The 26,998-nt window shown below is 36.2% G+C and overlaps 1 protein-coding gene and 1 pseudogene across 1 annotated transcript; both read left to right on the top strand.

Moving 5' to 3' along the window:
• LOC113095887 (protein NDRG3-like) overlaps positions 1–23,516 on the top strand; it is a 32,274-nt pseudogene extending 8,758 nt beyond the window's left edge.
• Positions 23,517–23,974: 458 nt separating this feature from the next.
• On the top strand, positions 23,975–26,998 carry LOC113095927 (src-like-adapter 2). Its single transcript, XM_026261272.1, has 8 exons — positions 23,975–24,214; positions 24,417–24,543; positions 24,697–24,802; positions 24,891–24,977; positions 25,306–25,409; positions 25,673–25,819; positions 25,948–26,077; positions 26,192–26,998. Exons 2-8 carry the CDS (start codon positions 24,465–24,467, stop codon positions 26,307–26,309), a joined length of 771 nt encoding a protein of 256 aa, XP_026117057.1. The 5' UTR covers positions 23,975–24,214; positions 24,417–24,464; the 3' UTR covers positions 26,310–26,998.

The raw sequence follows: 26,998 nt of genomic DNA on the forward strand, positions 1-26,998 counted from the left end.
AGAAAGACCATCTGATTGTGTGTGTACATGTGTAAGAGAGCTTTCTGAAAACACTTTTAGAAAAGGCAGTCAAGTATTCTCATATACACTTACATGAATGCAAGTCCTGACTTCTCCAGAAATTACAGCAAGGAAGTGACTTAATGTATAAGGCAAAAGCCAAATTATGATGGATGTGATGCTGTAAGTTTGTGACAGTGTGCGTCAGCATGCAGGGTGTCCCTCAGCCTTATAGTGTATGAAAAGAGAGAGAGAGAAAGAGAGACGTAAGTCTTATTTTGGCAGAAAGTCTAGTGAATTGGCTGTACTCTGCCACAACAAAAGCTTTAATAAAGGAGTGTACGCGTTCCGCTATCACGTACACAACTGCTTAGTTGAGGGATTTCCCTTAATTCAGTTCAAGATGGGGGAGCCACTGAGATGGAACCAAAGCAGAAAGAAAAAGGAGGGAATGGGAACATGCAGCTTGTCTTTGGAATATTTATCTAGCAGTGACTTTTCTGAAACATTCTATGTATTACATTATATAATGCATAAAATTAATTTAACAATTAAGTTAATAAAAGTTTTAATATCAATATTTTATGCATTAATTTCATCTTTTTTATAATTGTTATTATAAAATTAGTTTCATCTTATTCAATCATGTATATGTTATATTATGTTATTAATATTTATTGTTGTCATTTGAAGTGCTTTGTGCTTGTTGTTTGAGTTTTTTCTTATTTTATATAAAAAAAAAAAAAAATCAGCTATGATTTCTAATTCTTCATGAATTATTATTTGATTTAAGTGCCAAAATATATTGTTATACAAAATTATATTAAAAATAACCTTTGCAACTCACATCTCTGTTTGTTCTCAAAGGAAAGATAAGTTATTTCTCAAATGTACTTTTGATGCCACCTATGTACCATTATTGTGTAATACTTATAACGGTTATAAATAAAGGTACTATATAATGTATTAGACTGTGTCTAAAATGAGTTATTGGAGGGCTAGAAAATATCTATAAATGAATTAATTAAATGAATAATTTAATATAAAAAATATATTGAACCCATCATTATCAATCAGTTGATAACATAATTTAATGTTGACATAATTTAATAAACATGCAGCTTGATGAAAATACCTATTCAACAATGTGTAAGTTAAACCTTTATCATTGCATCATGTAATATTTCAGTATTTCTAGTATTCCATTCTAACCCTAGTCACAGATTGTGTTCCTCAGCTTCCCACTCTGTCAGCAAAGAGCAAGGAGATTGAGAAGACATGGAATGAACTAGTTTAATTCAACACCTGAGCATACATGGAAGTGGTCTAAGGTTGATGCCTTGCACTTAAAAAGAGTTAAAATAGCAATCACCAGCTACAAGACCCCATCCCCCAGCACTGTTGAGAATCAACTTTTAGCCAATGATTTGAATGATTTTTACTGCAGGTTTGAAAAGCCTGATTTCACACCCCACACCCGCTCTGACCACCTCCCCTCGCTCCCTTCTACTGCTTCTCAACCTGCACTTAAGATCTGAGAAGATGATGTGTGCAAAGTCTTCAAGAAACAGAAGATAAGGAAAGCCAAAGGCCCTTACGGTGTCTCTCAAGCCTGCCTCAAAGCCTGTGCTGTCCAGCTGTCATCCATCTTAACACTGATTTTCAACAGATCTTGAATGATATTATTTTTACAAAACAGATTGTTTTTGTGTGTGAATACTGTGGCTCTCCAGAATGTTGGATATTCCTGTCGATAAATGATTCACCAAAGTTTCTTGAATTAATAAGTTTATTAAAATTAGTTGTGTGACACGAACTGGACAGAACTTAACCCAAGCAGCAAGCAGGGCATAGACCATCTGTCCACATCTGTGGACACTCGTTACTTCTGACTCATGGGCTGTTTATAGCTTCAAGGTGGAAAATGGAGTGGGAGAGAGATGGATGGACAGACAAGAGTAGGAGTGCTTTGTGATGGCCATCGATCTTTCAGCAGTGTTTGCTGACGGCATTCGTGCCAGCTCCTCTTTTTATCTCACTTAGTAGGTGTTTGCAGGTGTGTGTGTGTGTGTGTGTGTAAGAGGTTATCAGATATGTGGGGGCAAAATTTCTAGACATCCTCCCAGGGATAGACCCGAATAAATCACCACGAAAAGACATCTAGACAAGGAAAAAAAATTATAATATAATATATACTTAGTAGATAAAAATGCTAAATCTTATATTCCAGGTTATATGCACCTTAAAATCAGTATTAAATTAGGGCTGTGCAAAAAATCGAATGCGATTTTCATGCGCATATCATCAGTAAAGATGGTCCTGTAATTAGAAGTATATCTCCAGCACGTGTGTTCAGATCAGGGTTGGCAGGTTTTCACAACAAATCCTGCCCAGTTGCTTCTCAAAACTAGTCCAAAACTAGACCAATCACGTTTCCAGGAGGTTCCCCGATAAAAGTTGCTTCCCGGGTTAGTAAATGCCAACCAGTGTTGCCAAGTCTGCGATTGTTTTTCATGTCCACGGTTTGAAGCAACCCCAATAACAATAACGTGATATTTAGCCCCTAAAATGTATATTGTATATTTTAACCCGGGAAGCAATTTTTATCGGGGAACCTCCCGGAAATGCGATTGGTCTAGTTTTGGACTAGTTTTGAGAAGCAAATGGGCAGGATTTGTTGTGAAACCTGGCAACCCTGATCTGAACACACGTGCTGGAGATATACTTCTAATTACAGGAGCATCTTTACTGATGATGTGCGCATGAAAATCGCATTCGATTTTTTTGCACAGCCCTTTAATAAATACAAATTGGCCATGTTTATTTATTAATACACATTCTTGGTCTTATTGTGAATGATTTATTGGTGAATGTTGTATCAAAACAAAAACAAAATACAAAATCAGTATCATTAAATAACGCATTTACTCAGAAATAACATATCTGGGAAAATATGCTGTGTGAAATATGCTCATATTGACTTATGACTTGTGGCATACTCATGAAATTAATTTAAGATGAATGGGAAAGCCCCTCAAGGGTATGCAAGGTTGTGTGTGTGTGGGCTGAAGTATGTTAGCATGCCTCCTTATCCATATGTGACTGATTAACAGGGTATGTGGAGCGTGACTTGTGAACATGTTTCCAGCAATATTATAGTGAAACGGTTCAAAGAAAATGTAAATACAGGTAATAAAAAATAATTACTTGATTTATGTAGATGATTTATCATGCAATTGATTCAGCGATGCTCTTATCTGTGTGTTTTTTGCTTGGCAGCTGTGTAGATACACATTTGTATGGACAGATCTCAGTGAAATAATAGACAGGAACCCTGGGAAGTGTTTTTACATGAGTCACATTTCTTTGGACGGCATAGTTATGCAATACACATGGGAAGATAGTGAAAAGGGATTTTAGCTGTGGGTTTTTCCCACAGTAGATTTTACATTTATACTCTGAAAAACCTGATGTGATGTGAGGAATAAAATAAATGAAGGACTGTGGTATCTCTGAGTCTCAGCTAATGCCTCGGTCTGCTGTTCTGAGTCTTCATGACTCCTTCTCGTCCCTTTGGGAGCCCTCTCTGAAAATAAACATCGGCCCTTTTGTCTCTATGGCAACAGTTTTACACTTCACTGAATGCTCAGCTAGAGTGGGTGAAAACTGAAGATGACATTGATTGCAGTTGATAGGGTGGTGAGGAAGTTAATTTGGCTTAGTGAAGCAAGTCCTATCTGGTTGATATGAAATCTTGACATTAATCTTGGCAGTATTTTCAATAAATGTATGAATCTGTTTGATAATTACAGCCGAGTCTTTCAGCTCCATGTTGGAATTGCAATCAGATGTCAGGATTGCAGTTTGGCCTTTGCCCTCAGCCTAAATTTGTGGACCGTGAGCGGAAGTTGAGGGGAATACAGCAAATCTTTACAGGCATGCTGAACAGTAGTTGTTTTCTTTTTATGTCAGTGCCTATCTAGATATTATTTAATGTCCTTCATCTGGATTTGCTGCTGGGATTGCGGAGGAGATTGCAACTCCTAAGCTTTTCATTTCTTAGGCTATGTTTACACGACAATGGTGTAGTCAAAAACTGAAAAGTTATTCCCTTTCATTTTTTAAAAAGTTTCACATATACACAACAACATTTTCAAAATCATTTGTGTTTATACAAATCAGCGAAAACGGACAAAAATGCTGTGTTATGTATGCCAGGCCAGTAGTTGGCGCTGTCACCTTGTTAGTAAACCGCACCTGTGGGGAAGTGACGATTATATTTTATATATGCTTCTCCGCTGTTGGTTTTAATATTGGTCAAGTAAATCCACACTTTGCTGAAGAACTTTTAATTAGCAACAACAGTACAGTGTACTCTGCCATTACCGTGTATGTTTGTTCATGCTTGCCTTTAAAATCGACACGTACCGTGCATGTCTACATAACTAACATGTACTATGCACACTCATGACGTCACCGTTTTCAAAGATTCATGTTTTGGGTGTTAACATAGAAACGATAACGATGGCATTTTCAAAAACTTGCACTTAGAAAACGTTTTTCAAAAATATGCATTTTCAGTCCCCAAAACATTGCTGTCGTGTAAACGAACAGGCAAAACACATAAATGGTTCCCTTTTTGGTTGAAAACATTGTCGCGTAATATGTGCTAGCAGTTTTCTTGCTTTTTACGTAATGAAGTTTGTTTTCAGTGCTGCTCTGGTATTTTATTGATGAAAGGCACTGACCTTTTGGAATAAGGGGAGTTTCTTTACAACTTTTAAATCTATTTTGAACTGGACTTTGCTCATTATTGTACATGCAACTTTTTATGAGTATACTTTATTTGAAGACATGGGTATTTGTACTTTTAAAAACGTATTTGTCACACCAAAGATCAAATTACAACGAAGTACTGAAAGCAAAAAGGTGTTTGAGGATGAAAAACGTTGACAGAATGGAAATTCTTGCATACACTTCTGTTCCAAAGTTTTTATAATTAATAAATAGTCCGACTGTAATTTAGCAAGGACATATTTAAATGATCACAGGTGATAGTAAAGACATTTATAAGATTTATTTTTGAAATGCTGTTATTTTTAGCTTTCTATTCATCAAAGAATCCTAATAAAAATGTATCACCTTTTTCACAAGAATATTAGACAGTTTTCAACATTGATAATAATGTTTCTTGAGCACCAAATCGCTGTTTTAGTGTGATTTCTCTAGGATCGTATGACACTGAAGAGAACATAGAAGTGTGACATAGAAGTGTAATAATATTCGATAATGTTACTGTTTTTACAGCATTTCTCATCAGCTGCTGCTGAGCATACCCATGAGAAAATCTACAGACTGAATCTTAAATAAAAAAAAATGTAAATCCATAAACTGCATGTTATAAGATCACGTCTGATGGTGATCCCCATGTATCAATCTGTTAAATGTATAACAGTTGCAACAGCCTGTTTGGTCTCGTCCCAAAGTCAGGAAGGTCAGAATGACTGACAGTAGACAGATGAGGATAGTGGAGTGTGTTAACCCACATCAGCGTGTCATTCCACTTTTCTCTGTAGGCACCTCATTCATACCAAAATGACACATTTCTGTAGCATCCCAGCAGGTCAGTATTTTGTCCTGTTCGAATTCAAACTGAAAATTTGAATACATTTTCATATACATCATATTTCTGTTGGTCTCTCCTTGGATAGACATTGAAAAAAATATAAAGTGGGGCTTAATTTGCTTAGCCACTTAAATGCTAATTACTGTCTCAGTCCTTATAATGAATACAATTAGCGATTTTGCTGAAAGGATGATGAATAGAAACTGATGTTTTAATTACATTGTGTGTGTTTGCTTGCCTCTCGGCCTTCAGAATATTAATCGCAGACCAGAATCATGTAACTTTATATATTTTCTAGCAGACTGTACCCTTTCATCAAAACATCCCTGTTCCCAAGGCAACTAAAAAGAGCAGATTTAATTGTAGAGACATTTCCTTTGGGCGCTGAGCTTTTATTACTGTTTACTGTGTGTGTGTGTGTGTGTGTGTGTGTGTGTGCTCTTGTTTTTGTGACATATCAGGACACAACTCTTTATAATGACATGGATATGACACAGGTATTACAAGAAGAGGGTGACTTATGAGGAAATAACCCATGTTCCCATTTTTCAAAACAATGAGTTTTTTTGAGAAAGTAAATATGCACAAAATTTCCTGTGAGGGTTAGGTGTAGGGTTGGTGAAGGGCGATAGAATATACAGTTTATACAGTATAAAAACATTACGCCTATGGGATGAACCCACTTTTCACAAAAAACAAACGTGTGTGTGTGTGTGTGTGTGTGTGTGTGTGTGTGTGCGCGTGTGTGTGCGTGTGCGTGTGTGTGATTTAAAGGCTGTTGTGGGCTAATACCCAATCTGAGGTCTTCCAGGTTAATTAAAAATAAAAGGTTGACTACACTTACACTTGAGGAAATGATTAGAACTCTGCTAAGTACGTTGCAAAGTGTGTTCTATTAGCAGAAATTCAATACAAGGCCTCTGTATTGACTTGGTGAGGTCTGCTGCAAAAGTGATGCAATGTGAGAGTTGTCTGGGAATTTAGACTTTATTAGACTAGATTCCATTCGACTCAAACAGTGTACACATTGATTTTTATTTACAGTAATAAATTATGTGTGTATTTTTCTTTTTTTAGTGCAGACAGACACCGAGATGGATGAGCTACAAGACGTTCAGCTGACTGAGATCAAACCTCTTCTGACCTACAAGGTGAGATAAACCTGTCAGAAACATCCGTCTGGTATGCAGACACACACACTATCAATATCTACATATACACAATCATGAACAAGCTATAGTCATATAGTTATATTTTGTTCTAATTTGTGTCACAAGCACCTCTTTTGTCTTGTAAATGCCCAGTTTTTACATACCCTGGAAGTCAAAAGGTGCACGATTTATTGTAGTAGTACAATTTTTTTAATTATTATTATTATTTATATACATTTTGGAATAATAGTACATACATCAAATTATGGAAATTTAGATTTGGTCATGTAAACAATTAAAAATATATATTCTTTAAATTACTTACCCAAGTATATACATGAATAAATACCAAGATTAAAAAAATTTTAAACTAGTGATACACATTTTTAATAAGCTAACCAAAATAATAAAATAAACCGTAGCTTGAAATCCACTATAATGAAACTCTATTGCAATTTTTATTTTTTTATTTTTTTGCAATTTCCAACCCAATCTTCAGTTTTTACAAAATCAATTGTTAGAATTCTTAAATATTTCTTGTAAGTCAGCTAGATATTTAGTTTAAATCAGCAAAATTTGCAGCAAGATCTTTGGCTATTGTTGATGTTTATGCACATAAATGTATGAGGAGCGGGATCTAAATAAAAAGCCTATAGACAAGGCAGAGCTCATCATTAGTTACACAGCATAAACCATAGTGAGGCTCATGCTCACGTCAAGTCTCACGACTCGTGTTACACATCTATACCACGTGAAAACACTCCCACGCACGTCTCCTTGTTCAAGGTCTCTGTTTTCCTCTGAAGCTGAGTTCCTATCTACCCCGTGTCTGTCTTCACTTCATCAAACTGAATAATTCATGAACTGTAGCAAGAGAAAACAAATGGAGATGGAAAAAGGGTGGATGGGGTAGAATATTAGTGAAATGGTTTTAAGAGAGAGAAAAAGTGGAAGAACAAAATTTAAAGACCAGGAATAGAAAAAAAGGATGAATGGGGTTAAGGTGCAAAACAATTCGGCACATTTAAAGAAAGTCTGTCTTCACCATAATAATGATTTTTCTTCCTGAAGCCCCTGAGGGCAGGAATTTGCATCAAGTCTTGCCATCCTAGAACATCCATTTCAGAAACTAAAAATAGAAATGTAAATGTCATACTCTCATTAGCGTTGAGTAACACTGCCAGTATAATTCACGAGTCGAGGGACAAACTTTTTATGGGTAGCTTCATCTCCCTTGGAACTAATGAATGAAGTGAATGAAACACATTACTGTTTCTTTTGAAATACTGGTTGGAAATGTTTTTTATTATAGATTTTATTTAATAGTTTCCTTTTGGTTTATACATCTAACAGAAAACAAATGTTGGATAGAAAAAGATAGTGTCAACTTAATATAACGTATTTGTAATTTCTAATTTTATCATTAACACTGAAATGAAATAAAACAAACTTATTTCAGCTTGATGCCCAGGCAACATTTCTTGTTTTAATTGAGTTGAACTGAAAATGAACAGAAAAATTGTTTAAAACTATGCACACACACACACACACACACACACACACACACATATATATATAAAACTACAAAAAATGACAAAAACAAACAATATTAGTACAAAATGATAATTTCATTACAATGGCAGTTGGGTCATTTATTTAAAAAATAATGTTGGACTTTATCATGTACATGTTTTTTTGAAACCCGATGTATTTATTTATTTTCTTGAAATAAAAAAAGTTATGCAGTTCTTGCCACACAGCAGCAGTTTGTAATGACCTGCTGTCAAGCCCCATAAAACACCAAAAATGCACCATAAAAGTGTAATAAAAACCCTCCATGCATCTTATGCAAAAACTCCAAGTCTTAATTCTCTGCTTTCCACTAAATAAATATGACATGACAACAAGTAAATTATGATAGAAAATCGTTGAACCATTCGTTTGAATCAGGGGTATCCAAACTCGGTCCTGGAAGTTTGGACACCCCTGCTTTAAATGATTGAACTGGAGACTCACTGACCTCTTACTCCACCTAGTGGCGTCAATATAAAGAGCAGCAGAAGCTGGACAGAGAATAAGTGATGATATGATCAAAATGTAATATTCAGACATTTTTATGTAAGTTAATGAGTGTAGAATAATCAAATGTCATCTCTTTCTCCTACAGAACTCTCAAAACTTCCAAGACTTTGACTGTCAGGTAAGATAAGACTTCATTTAAGAATTTCTTTGGTGGATGAGATAAAAATGAGTTATTCTTGGATGTTCATTAGAGGTTTGTGTGTGCTAAAACAGACAAGTTTTGTGATTTATGACTATTTTAGTTTGTTGAACCTTTTAATATACATTTTTATGTAAATTTGAGTATCAAAGGCGTTATTTTGGGAAAAACATCCAATGTTGAAATAAACCTCAGTTTGAGAATCTGTGATTTGATGCTACTATGTGTTCTACCTTTTTTCTCTCAAGGACTCTGATTTAATTTTATTTTTTGTGGAAATCGATCCATTTAATAAAAATAAGATGATCACGATATTGTTCGAATTTGAGAAGTTACTCTGGCATCTACCTGTAAAACATATCAGGATTATCCACATTGATCATAATCCATTCTGTTGTGTAATGGATGATATGATGGTGGTTGTCATCTTAAAATAATTTAGATATATACATAATATGTGAGTTCGTATCTGATGTGTTTTTAATGTCTCTTTGGCAATTAGAAAAGCATTCTTTGTGAATCACATCCTCCTCTTTCAGTGCAGGGGTCTCAGATGAGCTATATATAGTGCCTGCAGTGAGCATGACCTGCTCTATATTATAGAGTGACTGTAGTATTCCTTACTCAGCAAGCCTCTGAACAGGAGCTCACACACATTAAGTGTTAGTCCAGTGATGGTCTGACACCAGGCCAGCCAATCCAATCTCACACAAGCACTGATGCTGCAGAACCTGCACCTCGTGTGTAAGTGAGGAAGCTCTCGTTTTAGGTGTGACTGCTCTCTGCTGGTGAAAAGAGAGGAAATGCAGTCTTATCTTCTGCAGTCTTATCTTCTAAAGTGCCAAAGGAAATAAAAATCAAATAGTCTGTTCTCATTTTAATGGCATAAATGGTTTGCCATTGCTTATGTTTCCCAATTCTGTCTCAATAAAAGCAGTGTATTGAACAAATTTAAAAGGAAACAAATTAGCATTTTTTTATTATTATTATTTTTTAACTGTTACAATTTTGTCAAAAGTGTCAACATTGCAACTTTTTTCTTTGATAGGTTTTTGTTAAAACTGCATTGCCTTCATTGTTTAGTTACTGTTACTTCTTAAATGACTGTTTTGTAAAGCTTATAGATTTATACGTTACAAAATTTGTCTAAATCTGTAGGAAATGAATCAATCAAAACAATATATATTTTAATATGTTAAAGCACAATTTTTAAGAAATTATTTATTTTGTGGATTTTTATGGATTTTCAAATTTATATACATGTATTTTAGATTTGTTTATGCTGTATGTATGTGTTTAATCTTATTTTATTTATTTATTTTGGCTGGCTAGAGACAATTAAGACTTTTTAAAATAAATGTAATTCATATATGTACATAAAATATATATATATATATATATATATATTATTTATTTATTTATTTATTTACAAATATTTATTACAATTTTCTAAACTATAGCAAATAAATTGCATATCTTTTTCCTTTAGCTCTTAGTCAGTACTTAAAGGTTAAAGCTATAGCTAAAGCATCTGTGTGAATACTGCAAGTCATCGCGAGGGGTTTATCATTTTTCAGAGACGATTTCATCCCATAGAGGGCATCAGAAGCACAGAGTAGGCAAAGTCATATCCTTGACTCCAATACAGTGTCAGTAACTTATTAGATAATATTCAAAATAATCTTTAATAGCAACAGACCACTTCCCAGGAGAAAGGAACATTATTTAATCTCTGATCCCCAGTTCTTAGTGACCTTCTATCAGTCTCAGCTATCAAAAAGTGATGTAAAAACGTAGCCCAGATGTCTACAATCATACTGACCTCTCTCCCTTACTGTGTCCATTTTGTTTCAATTATAAATGATATGTTGCTGTTTTTGTTTTTTAAGTTTCTTGGTAGTTAATCTTGACGGGCCTTCAAAGGCTGTGTCTGTCCATTTTGATCTCTGATGTGCACATACTTGCCTGAAGGTCACTCGGGTACAACACGCTCCACAAGACTGCTCAATGAGATGGAAAGAGTGACTAACACATTCTGATTTATTACTGAAGCTGCAGATACATCAATAAGTCATTAAACCGTGTTACTTCTTAACCTTTGGGTACTTTTTCTGTATATTTGATGTATGATTTTTTATTTTTTTTGTAAAATAGATGGCAAGAGCAGTGTGTATTTTATGTCATCTGTTGTGTTGTGCAGTCTCACTTATCCAAATAATGCATTTTAGCTAAACATCTGATACACAAATAAACTCTACATACCTTTATAACGCAGTGTTGTACTCCAGTCCACGAATGCTAAATTCTTTTGCCATGGTGGTCCCTGAGGAATGACAAAGAGGCTTATTGTATGAAAAAAATGTTTCAGCCTCATCTACTGGTAAATGGAGGCAAGGCAGATCAATAACCTGTCAGATACCAAGATCCATAAAGAGAGATTGCACAGATGAGACCACACTGCACTTCTGCTGGGTCACAGATCTACTGCATGTCATCATTCCTTCAGTGAGGACAAACTGTGTTCTTCTGCAACTTTGGTTATTTATTGCTAAATCCAAGGAAACTGATATAAGGTTTAGTTCTTGCTGTTACACTGGTTTGATCGCTCATTTGACAGTTTTTTTTTTTCTTTTGTAAATCAGTGATTTTTAACTGGTGATTGACAATGTATAAAATGGGCCACAAGTGTAAATGCATTGCATATATGCATGTACATTTAAACACATAGTGTACATGTTTGTGTGCGTTTAGCACACACACATTTGCTTAGCTGTCTAATCAGGGACATTCCTTAGATGTTGTTTTTATATACAGCTAGTTAGAAGATAACCGAAAACCATGTGTTACATTCCAACACTGACATCCTGGAAAATTTTGAAAATGATTGTATGCAAAAGGTAAAAGTAATATAAATAAAGTGGAAGGGCATTTTGTATAGTTCTATAATAATCAGTTGTTGTTGTTTATATTGTTTGCTCCACTTGGTAAAATCAGATCTGTCCTGAGGTCGAAACCAGTTGAGAACCACTACCATGAATAAATATAATTAATATAATCATCAATCATTAATCAATATGTTTAGCCCAGAACAATCAATATTCAAGGTCAAATCTCTCTGCATCTCTTCTCTTGTTGAATCTGAAAAGTGAACCAGTGTCAAAAACCAATAATAAAGTGCAGTGGAGAGCATCATTCCATCCTGGTCCTCTCTCTGTCTGCCCCACCCATCTCATCCCTGCTCCTGCCACCTCCCGCCCACCTGACACCCCCTCGTCCAATCAGAGCAGGGCTCTTTGAGCAAGCACTGCCTCCCCAGCACAAACTGCAGTCACTTCTTTCTCCTCCTCACTCTGCATCTCAAATCTCTCTCAAAACATACCTCCTCTCTTCATTTATCTCCCTCTCTCTCCCCTCCCTCTTGGATCTCTGCCTAGCTACTGCTCTCCCTGTCCGTTCTCCTCCATCCCTCCTTCAGCCACTCTGTGTTCCTCTCGTGGATCTTCCCTTCTCTTCCTGTCTCCTCTCTGAAGCTGTCACTGTCTCGTGTGTGGAAACATGTCAACCGTTCTGGATGTGGAGCAGAATGCATGCACTGGAGATGCAGTGGTGAGTGTGTGCGCGTGTAAGGGAGTGTGTGTGGCCGCTTCAGCTGACAGCCAAGACTAAATCCTGATTTCTGAATATTTCAGCATTGATACTCTTGCAGAAATGTTTGCATGTGCATGCATGTTGTGGTTGATGAGGGTGCCAGTAAATGTGATTCTTTCCAACGAGGGATGTCTGTTTTCTTGCATTAGTCATGCAAGTCATGTCCCTCTTGGCTTGTTTACCTACCACAGATTAAACCGGTCTCTTAGACTAAACTGTTAGTTATAGAGAACTCTAGTTCAGGGATTTAAAATGTATGTGACGTACACTGAAATTATATATTGTTTCAGTCGAGGAATTGTCCGAAAAATGATCATCAAGCAGTCTTGATAGGTCATGCAAAACAAGGGCATTTGGAGCACTTAAAAACAAGCATTACTGGCAGGGTGTGGTAGTGAGAATTTACTGTGTGTGTTTCTTTAATGGATAGTGTTTATTAGGATCTGTGTGTGTGTGTGTGTGTGTGTAATAGTGATCTGCCATCAAGTTTGTGCTGTGTAATGGCTTTCAGGCTTGTGGTGTATGATTGATGTTATTGGCTAGGGAGCGAGGGTGGAGGGGGCAAAGAATGAGAGTGTTGGCTTGTATTCATTCATTCATTCATTCATTCATTCACCTTGGCCTAGCCTCTGTTTTCCAAGAGAAAGCTGCTTTGATTGTCATTTTTCTTATTTTTGAACATCTGCACCCAACGATGTAACACATACAGAGGTACTAAATGGAATTATTTAAGAATCAACAATTTAAAAACCCATATTAGTCCAATAATAATTTGAATATTGGGCGACATGTGTCCCTTTCAATGTCAGTGGTTTAGCACTGTCTGGGAGTAGTAAACCTCATTACAGGTGAAAATACCAAGAATTTCACCAGGCTTTTTAACTATTCAAACCAACATCATGTTTGATTTTCACCAGAAAGACTATGCTGGTTGATCTGCATTTTTTTATTGTGACAAAGGCTGCTGTGTCAGTGCTTCCTAGTCCGATTTTCTCTTTTGAAGAGCGCAGAGAGGAGGATGATGTACACGTTTGATATCAGATCATATTTTAGTGCGTTTATGGTTTGTAATGAGTATTTTTCAGATTTAAGATCACCTTCTACAGCTGATTGTTGGCCTGGGGATCACAATGTTCAATCACTGTTTGTCTGTTTGGATTGTCTTCTTTTTCGGGCTCATTTCTATTCTGCTCCTCTTTCCAGACTCTCCCACACTTTCTAGACCCACATGCAGAGTTGAATTGTGTGTGTGTATGTGTCTGGATGATTGAGAGTGTGTTTGTCAGAGTGAACAGGAGAGACTTTTTTAAAAATGTTACATTTCATACTCACCCACTCTTTGGCCTTGATCGTTCATGTCCTCTAGAGCTGAAAATGTTTGGATTCGTTCCAGTGCAACTGATTTCAAAGGCAAACACCAGACATTCATTCAGAATGCTTTACTGGATGCACTACTCAATTATAAAAAAAATACAAATGCCCATTTTTTTCTTTCCCTGTGGAGATGCAAGTATTATATTAAAGAACCCGTAAAATCATGTGACACTGTTTTATTTTTCCCATATTTGCTGTTTATGCATATTGGGATATATTTAATGAATGCCAGGTTTTAGTTATATCAAATACATGATTTAATTTATTACTTGCAGTTGCAGGTGGTAATAAGAACAGAGAAGAACAGTCTCTAGAGAGCATCTGATTGGACAAAATGTGTGTAGTGCAGAATGAGTCATCAATATTTTTGGTTTGCCTTCCTGTAAGAAAAGGACAGCTCATTTTATGTGTGTCTGTGACATTTTGTCATTGTTTAAAGTTGTGATGAAACAGAAGTAGCAGCAGAGATTCTCTTCCATATAATGATTAATATATCAGTAAAATAGATTTTGAAAAAGAAAGGAATGTAGATCCAGGACTTGATCTGAATGCAAGTTTCTAATGATTGGAGAAGTCCGGCATACATCACGAGAAGTCTGCCCTTCTCACCATAAGATCTGGTTATGAATTTTTTTTTTTATTATTTTATTTTTTTTTTTTTTACATATGCTTAGATTAATCATTCACAAGATCTGTAACATGCAAGTAAAGAAATGAGCAAGTAAGGTATTACAATCATCCCAATCATGTTAGCAAAGAATAGCCAGTGCTACTTCAGAATAGAAGCTAATTTTTCTAATCTCATCTCTGTGTGTCCCTCTGCTGTGACTCACTCTATTATTGGTGCAGAGGAAGCTATGATGTGCACAATTCTCTCTCACACACATACACACACACACACACACACACACAAGTGCTCCCTTAAGTGTGTTTTTTTTTTTCATACACACACCTATAGTCCTTCATTGTGACGTCAGTATATACATCACTGAACATGTCACTCCATCCAGGACCACCCATTGTTTCTACATTTAATTTAGGGGTGGGGTTATTATAAATATATTATTAAAAATAATAGAGCGACTCTGTAAAAATGGCAGAAATTTTTTAGACTTTAATGAGAATTACTGTCCATACAAATTGTGACATACATCTTCTAGTTTACTTGCTACTTACCTAATTAAAAAAAAAACACTGTAAAATATGATCAGCGAGGTTCAGCGAATGGACCGTTGAGACTCATGAGGGCTGCAGTCTGTTACAGTTCTGCAAAGTCATTTGGTCAGGAGGATGATGGTATTGTAACTCTCCACAGTTCTGCAGCCGCTCCCTGTGATGACTCCAGAAGCATCCGGCTGTTATACACATCAGTAGCTTCAATGATTTTATCAAAGGAAGGCGTCTCTGTTTAGAGGTCATCTGGTCACATATGTTACCATTTGAAAAGTTTGGTGTCAGTAAGATTAATGTTATTCCTGTGATGGTAAGGCTACATTTTCAGCAGCCATTATTCCAGTCTTCAGTATCAGATGATCCTTCAGAAATCATTTCTTATCAATATTAAATATATATATATATATATATATATATATATATATATATATATATATATATATATATATATATATATATATATAATAAAAAAGGTTGAGCTGCTTACAGATTTTGGTGGAAACTGTCATATATATAATTTTTTTCTGTAAACTTTGATTACATTATATTTTTAAATAGAAATCATTTTAATGCATCCTTGCTTATTAAAAGTAGTATTTCTTTTTAAAAACCAATCTTTACTGAGCCCAAACTTTTGAATGGTAGTGTATGTGAGTGTATATGATTGCCTTTATACCTAATGGCAGGATAAAAAATAACTACATTATTACTGTACTAATTGGGCTCTTGGAAGGATGTATTATATATTTTGGATTACTTCCTGAACAGATTTGGGTGTTGATGAGTGAAATGAAAGTATAAAGAGTCTGTGGTTTATCCTTTCGATTTTGATGTATATTTATATTCGAGCATAAGAGCTCTGGATTTAGATCACTTACATAAAGCCAATGTATTTAATCTAAGCGATGAATATGAACCACTGGATAAATAAATGATTCTTTCACTAATCTTCAATTGTTAATTGAATGCTAAGGGATTTTTTATATGAACCAGCCGCTCAAATCAGTGCATAATGCAATAAAAAAAAAAATCTAAGGCACATACCCATAATGCAACAGTACTGATGTGTGGTGGAACTGAATCGTGACTCTTTGCAGCTGCTTTGCCTTCCCACTAGATCTTTTTATTGATCCTACAGCCGTCTGCCTGAGCCTCGTCATAGGAGATATCACTTATACACAAATACATGCTTCCTGAAAGCAACAGCCCCAACACTTCACTCACTCTGTTGCATTTCCTGGCAGCTTGAGGAGGTTTTAAGGGGAGATTTTATTGTCTGTATCTGTGTATTGAACTCTTGTTCTTTGTTCCAGGAGCATGACATTGAGACGCCCCACGGTGTGCTCCATGTGACTGTGAGAGGAACCCCTAAGGGCAACCGTCCCGTCATTCTGACCTACCATGACATCGGCCTCAACCGTATGTGAAAAAATCAGATCAGTTTTATACTCGTCATGAATCTGAGCTGGATGATGAAGTTGTTTGGTTGGTTTTCAGACAAGTCCTGCTTCAACACACTGTTTAACTTTGAGGACATGATGGAGATCACTCAGCACTTTGCGGTTGTGCATGTGGACGCCCCTGGCCAGCAGGAGGGAGCACCTCCCTTTCCCACAGGGTGAGTAGTACATCTCCACAGCCAATGAGGCAATATTGCCATTAAACATAGTCTGAAATTGCATACTCTGAATAGGTGCTTCTTTTGAATGTTATAAATTTGCCGCTGTTGAAAAGCACTATATCGTATAAATGTGTGTATAATAAATGCAGTGTACTATATTCACCATGTTGTCATTGTCATGTGACCAACCAGTGTCAGTGGTGGGATAATAATCCTCATAAGCCTCATAGGATAATAATCGTCCATTAGATGTGCCCAGAATCTGATTGAAAGTATTAAGTCATCCAAGTACTTTTCACCTATAGTTTTATGAATACTGTGCATTTGGACATACTGTCTAATGCTTACTATATATATGCAGCCATTATCAAAATTCCCTTAAATCAGTTTTTCTGTCTGTTGATCTTCAGGTACCAATACCCCACCATGGATGAGCTGGCAGAGATGTTACCCTCAGTCCTGACTCAGCTGAAGTGAGTAACTTTAAGTCAAGCCGGTTCATTAGTAGTAAATTACATTCTACCACATCAGTCAGTGAGATCTGTGTGTGAACCGGTGGTGTGCAGGACATCACTGTACCTGTACGACTCTTCCTGGCAGGACTGCACACAGTGGCATTTTGTCATGGATTGAGTGAATTACAATATTTCTCTGTTGAAATACTGCAGTTGTTGAAGGTGACACAGGACGTGTGTGTGTGTCTGTTTGCAGGGTGAACAGTGTGATTGGCATTGGCGTGGGAGCAGGAGCGTACATCTTAACCTGCTTTGCTGTGAGTTCTCTGACAGTTTACAGCTTTTCTTTTTGCATAACTTTGATTTTTTTTTTTATTGTCTTAAAACCTTGTCTGTTTGTGTGTCTCTCTTTCTCACTTACTCATTCTTCCTTTCTTTATTACGGGACTGAATCCCCTAAATTAGCATTCTGTGTGTGTACAGAATCCTGAATTCCACCCCAGACCCATCAGCATAACCATAGGAACATTTTGGTGTCTGCAGTAAACAAGGAACATGGATGCCAACAGTTTAACCCATTTGGCGTTAGCATGAAAAGAAATAATAACTACTGGAGATACATTATTAGTAAACTCTATCAACAGAGGCATTTTAAACTCTCTTTGGATTGTAATGTTACAACTTACAAATGAAGTACCTCTGCATGGCTCAGCAAGAAGGATTTTCTGCTCTGTCATGTTTAGTTAAAATTGTACTTTTCCTGCAACATCTTCACCAGTCCATTGCAAAATATTGCATATACTTTTTTATTAAATATTTTCAGTAAAATTTGTGTTAATATAATAATAATTGGAATAATCAAATTTAAATGACAAAAACAACAGTTTGTTTTACAAATCTTACATCTATAATGCAACTACCTAAAATCTGATTGCAATTAAATAACTGCAACATTTTCCAGAAAAAGCTTAACTGCATGAGGAAGGTCTATATCAAAACAGCTGTATCACATATTTTTATACCATCCCCACCTGCCCTTTTAGAGCGGAGTCAAAATAGTGCTGCAAAACTGCATTGTCCCCAGAGACTGTGATGCAGGACAGTTATTATACTGCATGCACTGCAGATTCAAGCATATGAAGCTATTGATCAAAGTCTAAATATCCCTGACACACTCACAAGCCTACTATATTCAACATTTCTTTTTATGCAATACTGTCACGGTTTTGGCAAGGAGGAACTCAGGTGCAGACAGGAAGTGACTAAACACAGGATTTATTTAACAAAAAGGGAAAACAAAAACCCACGAGGGGGAAAACACTGACTAGGGAAATACAAAATAACTGAACAGGACTGAGTTGACGGGATAAACAAAGACTCAAAGCACGGGAACACTAACTATAAACAAACACTCACAGAAATACAAAACACTTCTTCAGGAACAGGTACAATCACAAGTGATGAACAAATCTCAATGAACCGACGCAAGACAGAGCACACTAGGAAGGCTAAATAGGGGGAACAATCAAGACACGACAGGTGGCACAGATGGGACAATCAAGACACGACTAGGTTAACAAGGGGGGCGGGGCAAGGGAACGAGACAACACAAGCACATGGCCCAAAGACAAGGCCATGCGGTTGTACACAAAACACGGGTCTGTCATGATCCTGCCTCAAGACTAGGAAAAATCAAGGACACGAGGGCAGAATCATGACACAATACAACCCATAATAAATCCCTTCTCTTTTCTGGTTTAGTCATTGCAGCAGCAGTTGGGTGCTGAAGGGAGATGCTTTGAGTCCTGCTGCTAAAAGCTCCTCTTCTGCCATGACTACATGCATTTTTAAACCACTCTCCACATGTCATCCTCATTAAAGACTAAATCCTTTGCTCTGTCTGCAGCTGAATCAGCCGACTCTAGTGGAGGGGCTGGTTTTGATCGATGTGGACCCCTGCGCTGAGGGCTGGATAGACTGGGCTGCTTCTAAGGTCAGTAAACAATTTGAACAAACATAATGATTCTGTAATTCTATAGCTTAATATACAGTATTTTAGTATAATAAATATAATGTAATTATAATATAATAAAATATAGTTTAAAACACACACAGTTTATGATATTAACCCGACAACAATATTATTCTGATTGCCTTCTAGCTCACTGGGTGGACTAGCAATCTCGTGGACATTGTGATGGCTCATCACTTCAGCACTGTGAGTAAACTCCTTTGTGAGCACCATGAGAGCCAGTTGGCTTTTGTTTCTCATTTAACACAATGTTTTTCATTTGTTATTCTGAACAATTAGGAGGAGCTGACTGACAACCAAGAACTGATTCAGACGTACCGCCTGCACATTGCCCAGGACATCAACCAGGACAACCTGGCCCTCTTCTGTGGCTCATACAATGCGTGAGTGACATTTCATTAAAATATAGTCTATATTGATTATGTTACCTGTGCTGGCAAACCTTTTAAATTAGATGATTGTTTTTAATAGGCGTCAAGACCTTGGAATTGAGAGGCCAATTGCCGGTCTCAATGAGAATACAGTGAAGACACTGACGTAAGGATTTTTGTTTTCATTTATTTTCAATTGATATCATGTCATGTCATAGTGTACTGTTTTTAACGACTGCATGTTCCTGTACAGATGCCCTTCTCTGCTGGTGGTTGGAGACATGTCCCCTGCTGTGGAGGCTGTGGTAAGTTTCCGAATACGAGGTCAGTTTTTTTTTTCTTTGTTGCTCTGCCTATATTTGGTCTGTTGAATATTTTATTTTACAGGTTGAATGCAACTCTAGGTTAAATCCAACAAAGACCACTTTGCTGAAGGTAAGATGACATGGATATTTTGCAAAATCCTAACTTCAGCATTTAACTCTTGAAACTTTCGGCTTTCCTCAAATGGTACACTGTGAACTGCATGTTCTTTACAGTGTGATTTGTATCTCTATTCTCCCTATACATTATTTTTATTCTCTCTCTGTGTCAGATGGCTGACTGTGGCGGTCTGCCTCAGGTTGTTCAGGTTAGTCTTGTTCCATCATTATTTCTTGATATTAAACATCACATTAAACAACTATACCCTAACTATTATCTTCACCAACATATGTAAAATGTAATAATGACCTCTAATCTCCAAACAGCCTGGAAAGCTGGCCGAAGCCTTCAAATACTTTGTACAGGGAATGGGATACAGTGAGTATTTTTATCAGTTTACCTCAACGTTTGACATTTTGTCATGTGACTCTGACTTCAGATGTTTGTTTAATCTGCAGCGCAATCTGGGTCAGCTTTCTCTATAAACATGCAATCTGTTTATCTGCGTTTCTCAGATGCTAGGCTATGCTAATTAGCAATTCAGCACAACACCGTGACTAATGGACATCTTTTATTAAGACAAATCCGGCTCAGAGAGTCTGTCTTTGGTCCTTCTTTCTTTTTTACCGCACACAACTCAGCAAGTCTTCCCACACACTGTGTTTTGATTAGTTTGCCTTCCAAACTACAGACGTGCGCCACATCACAATGCTCTCTGAATGAGCCCTCCTCACATATTTGTTGACAGGTTTTGCCGCTCCAGTAAAGCGCTCGATGTGCTGCCAGCGCTCTGTGTGAAAAGATGTCACCCTCTCTCTGACCCTGTACCTCCCCCTCCAAAGATACTTGCTGTTTTATTTCTACACTGTTGTTTATTCCTTGTTCCGATCGGGCAGGAATTTACGCCATGACAGGAGTGGGACCAACAGTGGCTTTTCAAGAGCATACTGCATGTAACATTCATCCCAGACTTTTAAATTAAGCCATCAAAGCTCTAGAGAGTTTTTAAAGAGGTCACGCCATGAGAAATCTAATTTTGTTCAGTCTTGAATTTTTCTTTTTTTAAGTAAATAAATTGAAGTTCATCATGACCCCCACTAGGGGGTGGCCCCAGACAATGAACAGATGACTGGAAGTTAGAGTGAAGCTTGATAATGGTTATAAAGATCTTAATAAGGACTTAATTGCGAATCTCAAGTAAAATTTATCTGAACTCTTTAATTAGCTTAGGTGCCAAAAATATTTATAATCATCTGAGGATATATAAGAGCATGTTTTTTGCTTCTTGATGCCCTCTGTAGGTGAAGAGCCATGATTGCAGCATAAGGCTCAGGAGGTTAAGTGTCAGGGTAGAAAAAGATTTGCGATTTGAGACTTAAGCTGTAACCACATGCCAGATGTACAGTGGCAATTTGCAGGGTTGAGGTCATGTAACCTTGCAAGGTTACATTTTGAAACCGTATCTGGCCTGTTTTCAGAAATACTGAAAGCTTTTTCATGAAATACTTCACTTTTTCGTACCAGAATCTGTGTTGAACAGACATCTTCTTGTTCTCTCTGTATCCCTTCAATTTTTGCAAACAGTTCCTCATGTTTTGCTCAGCCATCTGGGGATTGAATCAGGTACCCAGGAAGTGATCTAACTGATGACTGCTGTCTACATGCTTGCATGGTTCACTTCTGTGATTGTGTTTAGACTTATTTGCATGTAGATATTTACCATGGTATTATTTAGTGCTGGACCGATATGAGTTTTTCAATGGCCTATGCAGATATCTAGAAAGCAGGGTGGTGAATAGTCAATACACACTTTTATTTTTTATCAAAAATATTTTCTGTTTAAACAATTTCAATAAGACCAGTTAAAATCATAAAATGTCTATTTTCCATTTTAAAAGCTGTTTTTAAACTATATAGTAATTCAGTACCACTGTTAGAGATGGCAAAAATTACATGGCCTGTCAACATATCGGTCTGTCACAACAATTACTAAAGTTTTGTAAGATTTTGTTAGCTGTCTAGACCTTGTTTTATTATTTTTTTAATTTTCTTTCCTTCTTTTCTTTCTTTATTTTTTCAATATATATATATATATATATATATATATATATATATATATATATATATATATATAAGACACGATAGGTAAAAACTGATAGCCTGAATGCACTGTAATTCACTTTGGATAAAAGTGTCTGCTAAATGCATAAATTTAATTTTAATTTAGTTTAGCTTGTGTGTGTCATTACTTTGCGTTTGCTAGGTCTAAATCTTGTCAGAAATGCTTCTGTGTACACATTTATTGTCTGTGTAGGCAGACGCGAGATGAGCTTGTGATTATCTATTATTACATTCTCGGTTTGGTTTCCTCTTGCATGATGCTTGTTCTTTCGTTCTGTTGCAAACCCCAATCATACTGAAGACCATACTATCTTCCATCTCACAGTACCAGCGGCTGGCATGACCCGTCTGTCTCGATCCCGATCCTCCTCGTCCAGCATCACTTCCACCGATGGCTCACGCAACCGTAACCTGAACAGCCCTCTGGACGGGCCCAACTCTGGAGTCCTGGACAACCACGGCAGGACACAAACTATGGAGGTCTCCTGCTAAAGCCCGGCGCTCAGAAGCTGCTGTCTGCTGACCTTTCACCTATAACCGCTTGTTATTTGTGTCCTAGATTCCCATGTTTCTAAACCCTTTAAAAGTGAGACAGGGGAGGCTTGAATGAAATGTATGAAATACTGAAGGTATGCTTATTAAATATTTACATGTTAATATACGCTAGCCAAATTTGAAGTCATAAAAGCAGATAAAATGAAATACTAATATATATTTACACATGAAGGGTCTTCCACCAGGCTTTGAAGTTTTTACATTTGTTAGCATTACATTCCATTTCGTTTTTGATTGTTAGAGTGTTTTTAAACCACTCACTATACACAAAACACATGCATTAAAATTTGAGTTTTTCTTTGATGGTGTGACCTGTGACCTTTCCTGTGCTCTTTTCTTTCTACACTGTGTGATATTGTCTAATTTGCCATCCCAGTTAACTTTCTTGTTTATCTTATGAATGTATAAGAACTGACTTTTGTTGTATTTATATTAAAAACTACCAATCTTCATTTTCATTTATTTTTTGAAATATATAGTTACATTAGGACACCACTCTTTTAAATATGCAAAGCCAACGTAGCAAGGCCTTGGTATGAGATAAAATCATGTTTTCTTTGTTTGTTTTTGTTTTTTTACATTTACTCCCTAACCGTTATTTAACATTATTATTGTAAATCAAAACATTTATTGATGTACACATGTAACGACAGCTTTCATAGACATGAATGTGATTATGAAATAATGTCTAAGTCACTGTCCAATGATTCGCAATTACTAAATAAAGTTAGATCATGGAAAATAATATCTTTCTGGCTTATTTTTGATAAATACTAAATTTTTGTAACTTTACTTTTGCTTTCAAAATAGTAATATTTTCAGAATCACTCAAGAAACACTTCTCAACGGTATAGGAGATGGAACATCATCAAGTCACAAAGTTTCCGACCACAAATGTACTTTTTTTTTTTTTTTTTACTCTCATCTAACAACCCTTTTCCTCAGGTTGTGGTTAGACTATTTTTGAAACCTCTTAAAATAATAAAAGATGCATATTACAGTGCCAAGAAAATTATAGAAGCTCAAATTTATCCCAACACACAAAGTTGTCTTTATGATTGATGTATATATGGTACATATATGTGACGTGCTTTCACATATATGTACAGTCTACATATCTATATCCATTTTATGAAATTTACTGTTACTGAAGGAACTGCATGTTGCACACTTATTCCTTTACAGCAGTTTATTTCTGACTATAGTAAGATTAAGGACTTGCATAGTCTATTAGAACAGGAAATTTCTTGAGCATATTGGTTTTTTCACCACAACTCCTACTCAAGAGAACAGAGTTCAATTCACACCCACACCGGAGGATGAAGATCGCATTAAAATCGTTGTGCACTCATGATGGGATCGCTTTAGTGCTCTTTTATATGGCCCACTAATGTTGGCAAAGAAAATCAACTTATAACTTCAGCATATTTGAAACAGAGTACAGTAAGTATTTTTATCTAGCTATTGTCTGGTTAAATGTTAAAGAGATACCTATTTTCTTCTATGAACTTTTCATATTATCATTTTATTTTCATGTTTTATTTGTTTTTTGGACATGGTGTGTGCTGTTTTTTTTTTAGTTAAGCTTGTATGTAAAAGGTAAAGACGCTTATACACACTTTTAAGTACAGTGTTGTTTCTTCAGAAGTGGGCTTCTGTGCATAAATCTATCAGACATGGTCATAAAATAAACATGGGCTGTCTAACAAGCAGACTCTGGCCTCCATCTGCTGTTCAGCGACTGGAGGACCCTGTCTTGATGTCTGATGAAGGTATGAGCATGATTATACTATTAAACTTCTGTATTATTTGACACTTTAACTCAATTAGCTGTTACTCAGTATTTTTTATTTATCACAAATGACAAACACATGTAAATGTAGTTTGTGTATAAATTCCCCTCACTTGTGTCTGTTTTACTTTAGCACCAGGAAATCACATGCACATGGCAGTAGCCTTGTGTAACTTTCCACTTCAAAGGTCTGATGAACACTCCATATTGTTAGGAGACAGACTGAACATTATATCAGAGTAAGTAAAGATTACTTCTAGACATAAAAGCATGTAAGTATTTGCCAAAGTGATTGCAGGGTTTGTAATCTGTTCATTTCTGTTACAGAGATAATGACATGTTGACGGTTCGTTCTGCATCAACTGGCACAGAGGTTTTCATTCCTCACACCTACGTTTGCAAAGTGCATAGCCGGTCAGTCATGTTCAAACATTTATTTATTTAGTAAAGTTACAAAAGGAAATAAGTGAATGCTAAAGGTATTTTAGACTTTAGCTCTTGGGAGACCTGAGTTTTTGTCCGGCCTGCATCCTCTCTCTCTCTCTTTACTTTTCTGATTGTATATCTATCAATAAAAATGGTAAAAAAAAATAAAAACATAAGCAGTGAGGGTGTGCTATGTGTTGTCATCATCATAACTAAGATGTGAATTAATCATATCATACAATCTGATCACTTCGGATTAAGAGTTTAAGGAAATTGTATAATTATGTTCTTTAATAACTTGTCTATATCAATAAAGGTGGCTTTTTGAAAGGATCACAAGGAAAAATGCAGAACAACTTCTTATGCTGCCTCCGAACTACTCTGGATGTTTTCTAATTCGGGAAAGCCAGTCATGCCCGGGTTAGTTCATGCTCCAAAAGTCATTTATTTATTGCTCTCTTTTGTAGTCTATTTCTAAAAGCAACTGTGTTTTTTTGACCTTGTAATATCATTTTCAAAATCACTGATTGTATACTGACTTCTGATAGACCGAACGCACGTGTACAGCCATCCACTGTATTTACCACAGTGATATATTTACCACACTGAATTCCACTCATTTAACTATACGGGGCACCAAGATATAAGACTATTTACAGTTGCTTTAAATGCATTGCCTTTAGGTTCCTACTCACTTTCGGTGCGGCAAAATGGAGGCCATGTGCACAATGTAAAGCACTACAGAATCCATCAGCTCCACAATGGCTGGTTCTACATCCACCACAGCAACTACTTCTCCACTCTCACCCAGCTGGTGGACTTTTACTCACGTAAGCTCAAATGGCAAGGGTGCTTTAAACTCAATATTAGTCCTATTCCATCTTTAAAAGACAGCCTGTTGCATTTAAATGCTAGAATTAATCAGAGACAACATATGTTCAATTTTGTCCATTTAAAGGGTCTTCTAGTGGTACGTTCTTTCAGCTGACTGAACCTTGCTTACTTCACGACTCCAACACAGCTGTAACACACAGACCCACACCTGTGACAATCCAGAGGTCCAGCCTTAACTGGAGAGATTTGTCCAGGTAGGTTCAGTTTTTATTTGGATCACACTTTCTAGTCTTTTACTATAATTTAGTAGGATGCTTGTATTAGTTGTTCTGTATTACCACAGAAATAACTTTTATGTCTATCATCAGGTCGATGGTTCAAAGGCAGCTGAATGGAACTAACCAGGAGAGTTTTGTCAGTGAAGGATTACGAGAGACTATGAAAGCATATTTTTATGTCACAGAGTCATCAGACTGTGAGGACTGAGTGACATCCAACAGAGAACAGACCTGTGAGAGACTGATGAAGTTAAGTTAAAGATGTTTTGGGTATGTGGTGGGCATTTTGATCACAGTCCATTCCTAGTGTCGAGCATGAATCATGATGTTTTGTTAATTATTTGAAAATTTTGGTATAATTTTTTTTTTTTTTTTTATGTAATAGGCTAGTAGTTTTGTATCTGTCATAGGATGCATTACTTTGGGAAACTACAGAGTAAATTCCTCAGTTTTCAGTAGGAACCAACAGAAAACAAAATAGCAATACAAACAAAATAACAAACTATAATATAATTATTTAAATGCTTTTATTTTACTTTTGCATTTAATGAAACAATATTTTTGAAATCTGCAGTTTTTATAATGTGTCATTTTTACGTTGTCAAAATGGGGGGTCACCTTTTTTATCCATGTGACAACTGAAATGTTTATGTATTGTGATCGTGATTTATATGACAGAGAACAATTTTAATAATTTTATATAATCCCTTTAAATATGTAGCAAAAAAGGTAGCTGCCTCTGTATTATGACTTATACTTTTATTTTAAAAGGTATAAGTATTCTCTTATTTACAGTCATTTATTCTAAATACCCTGTATTCACAGTAAAATACAATCCTTCAAAATGAAAAATATTTTTTATCACAAATGCTAGTTCGCTGGCTCCTTTCCTTTTAA

Source organism: Carassius auratus, unplaced genomic scaffold (genome assembly GCF_003368295.1).
Source record: "Carassius auratus strain Wakin unplaced genomic scaffold, ASM336829v1 scaf_tig00215808, whole genome shotgun sequence".
NCBI classification, from domain to species: domain Eukaryota; kingdom Metazoa; phylum Chordata; class Actinopteri; order Cypriniformes; family Cyprinidae; genus Carassius; species Carassius auratus.

Coding starts and splice junctions, on each gene's coding strand:
- LOC113095927 (XM_026261272.1), top strand. CDS start 24,465: ATGGGCTGTCTAACAAGCAGACTCTGGCCTCCATCTGCTGTTCAGCGA. Junction 25,410..25,672: donor GGAAAGCCAGTCATGCCCGG/GTTAGTTCATGC, acceptor CATTGCCTTTAG/GTTCCTACTCACTTTCGGTG. Junction 25,820..25,947: donor GCTGGTGGACTTTTACTCAC/GTAAGCTCAAAT, acceptor GTCCATTTAAAG/GGTCTTCTAGTGGTACGTTC.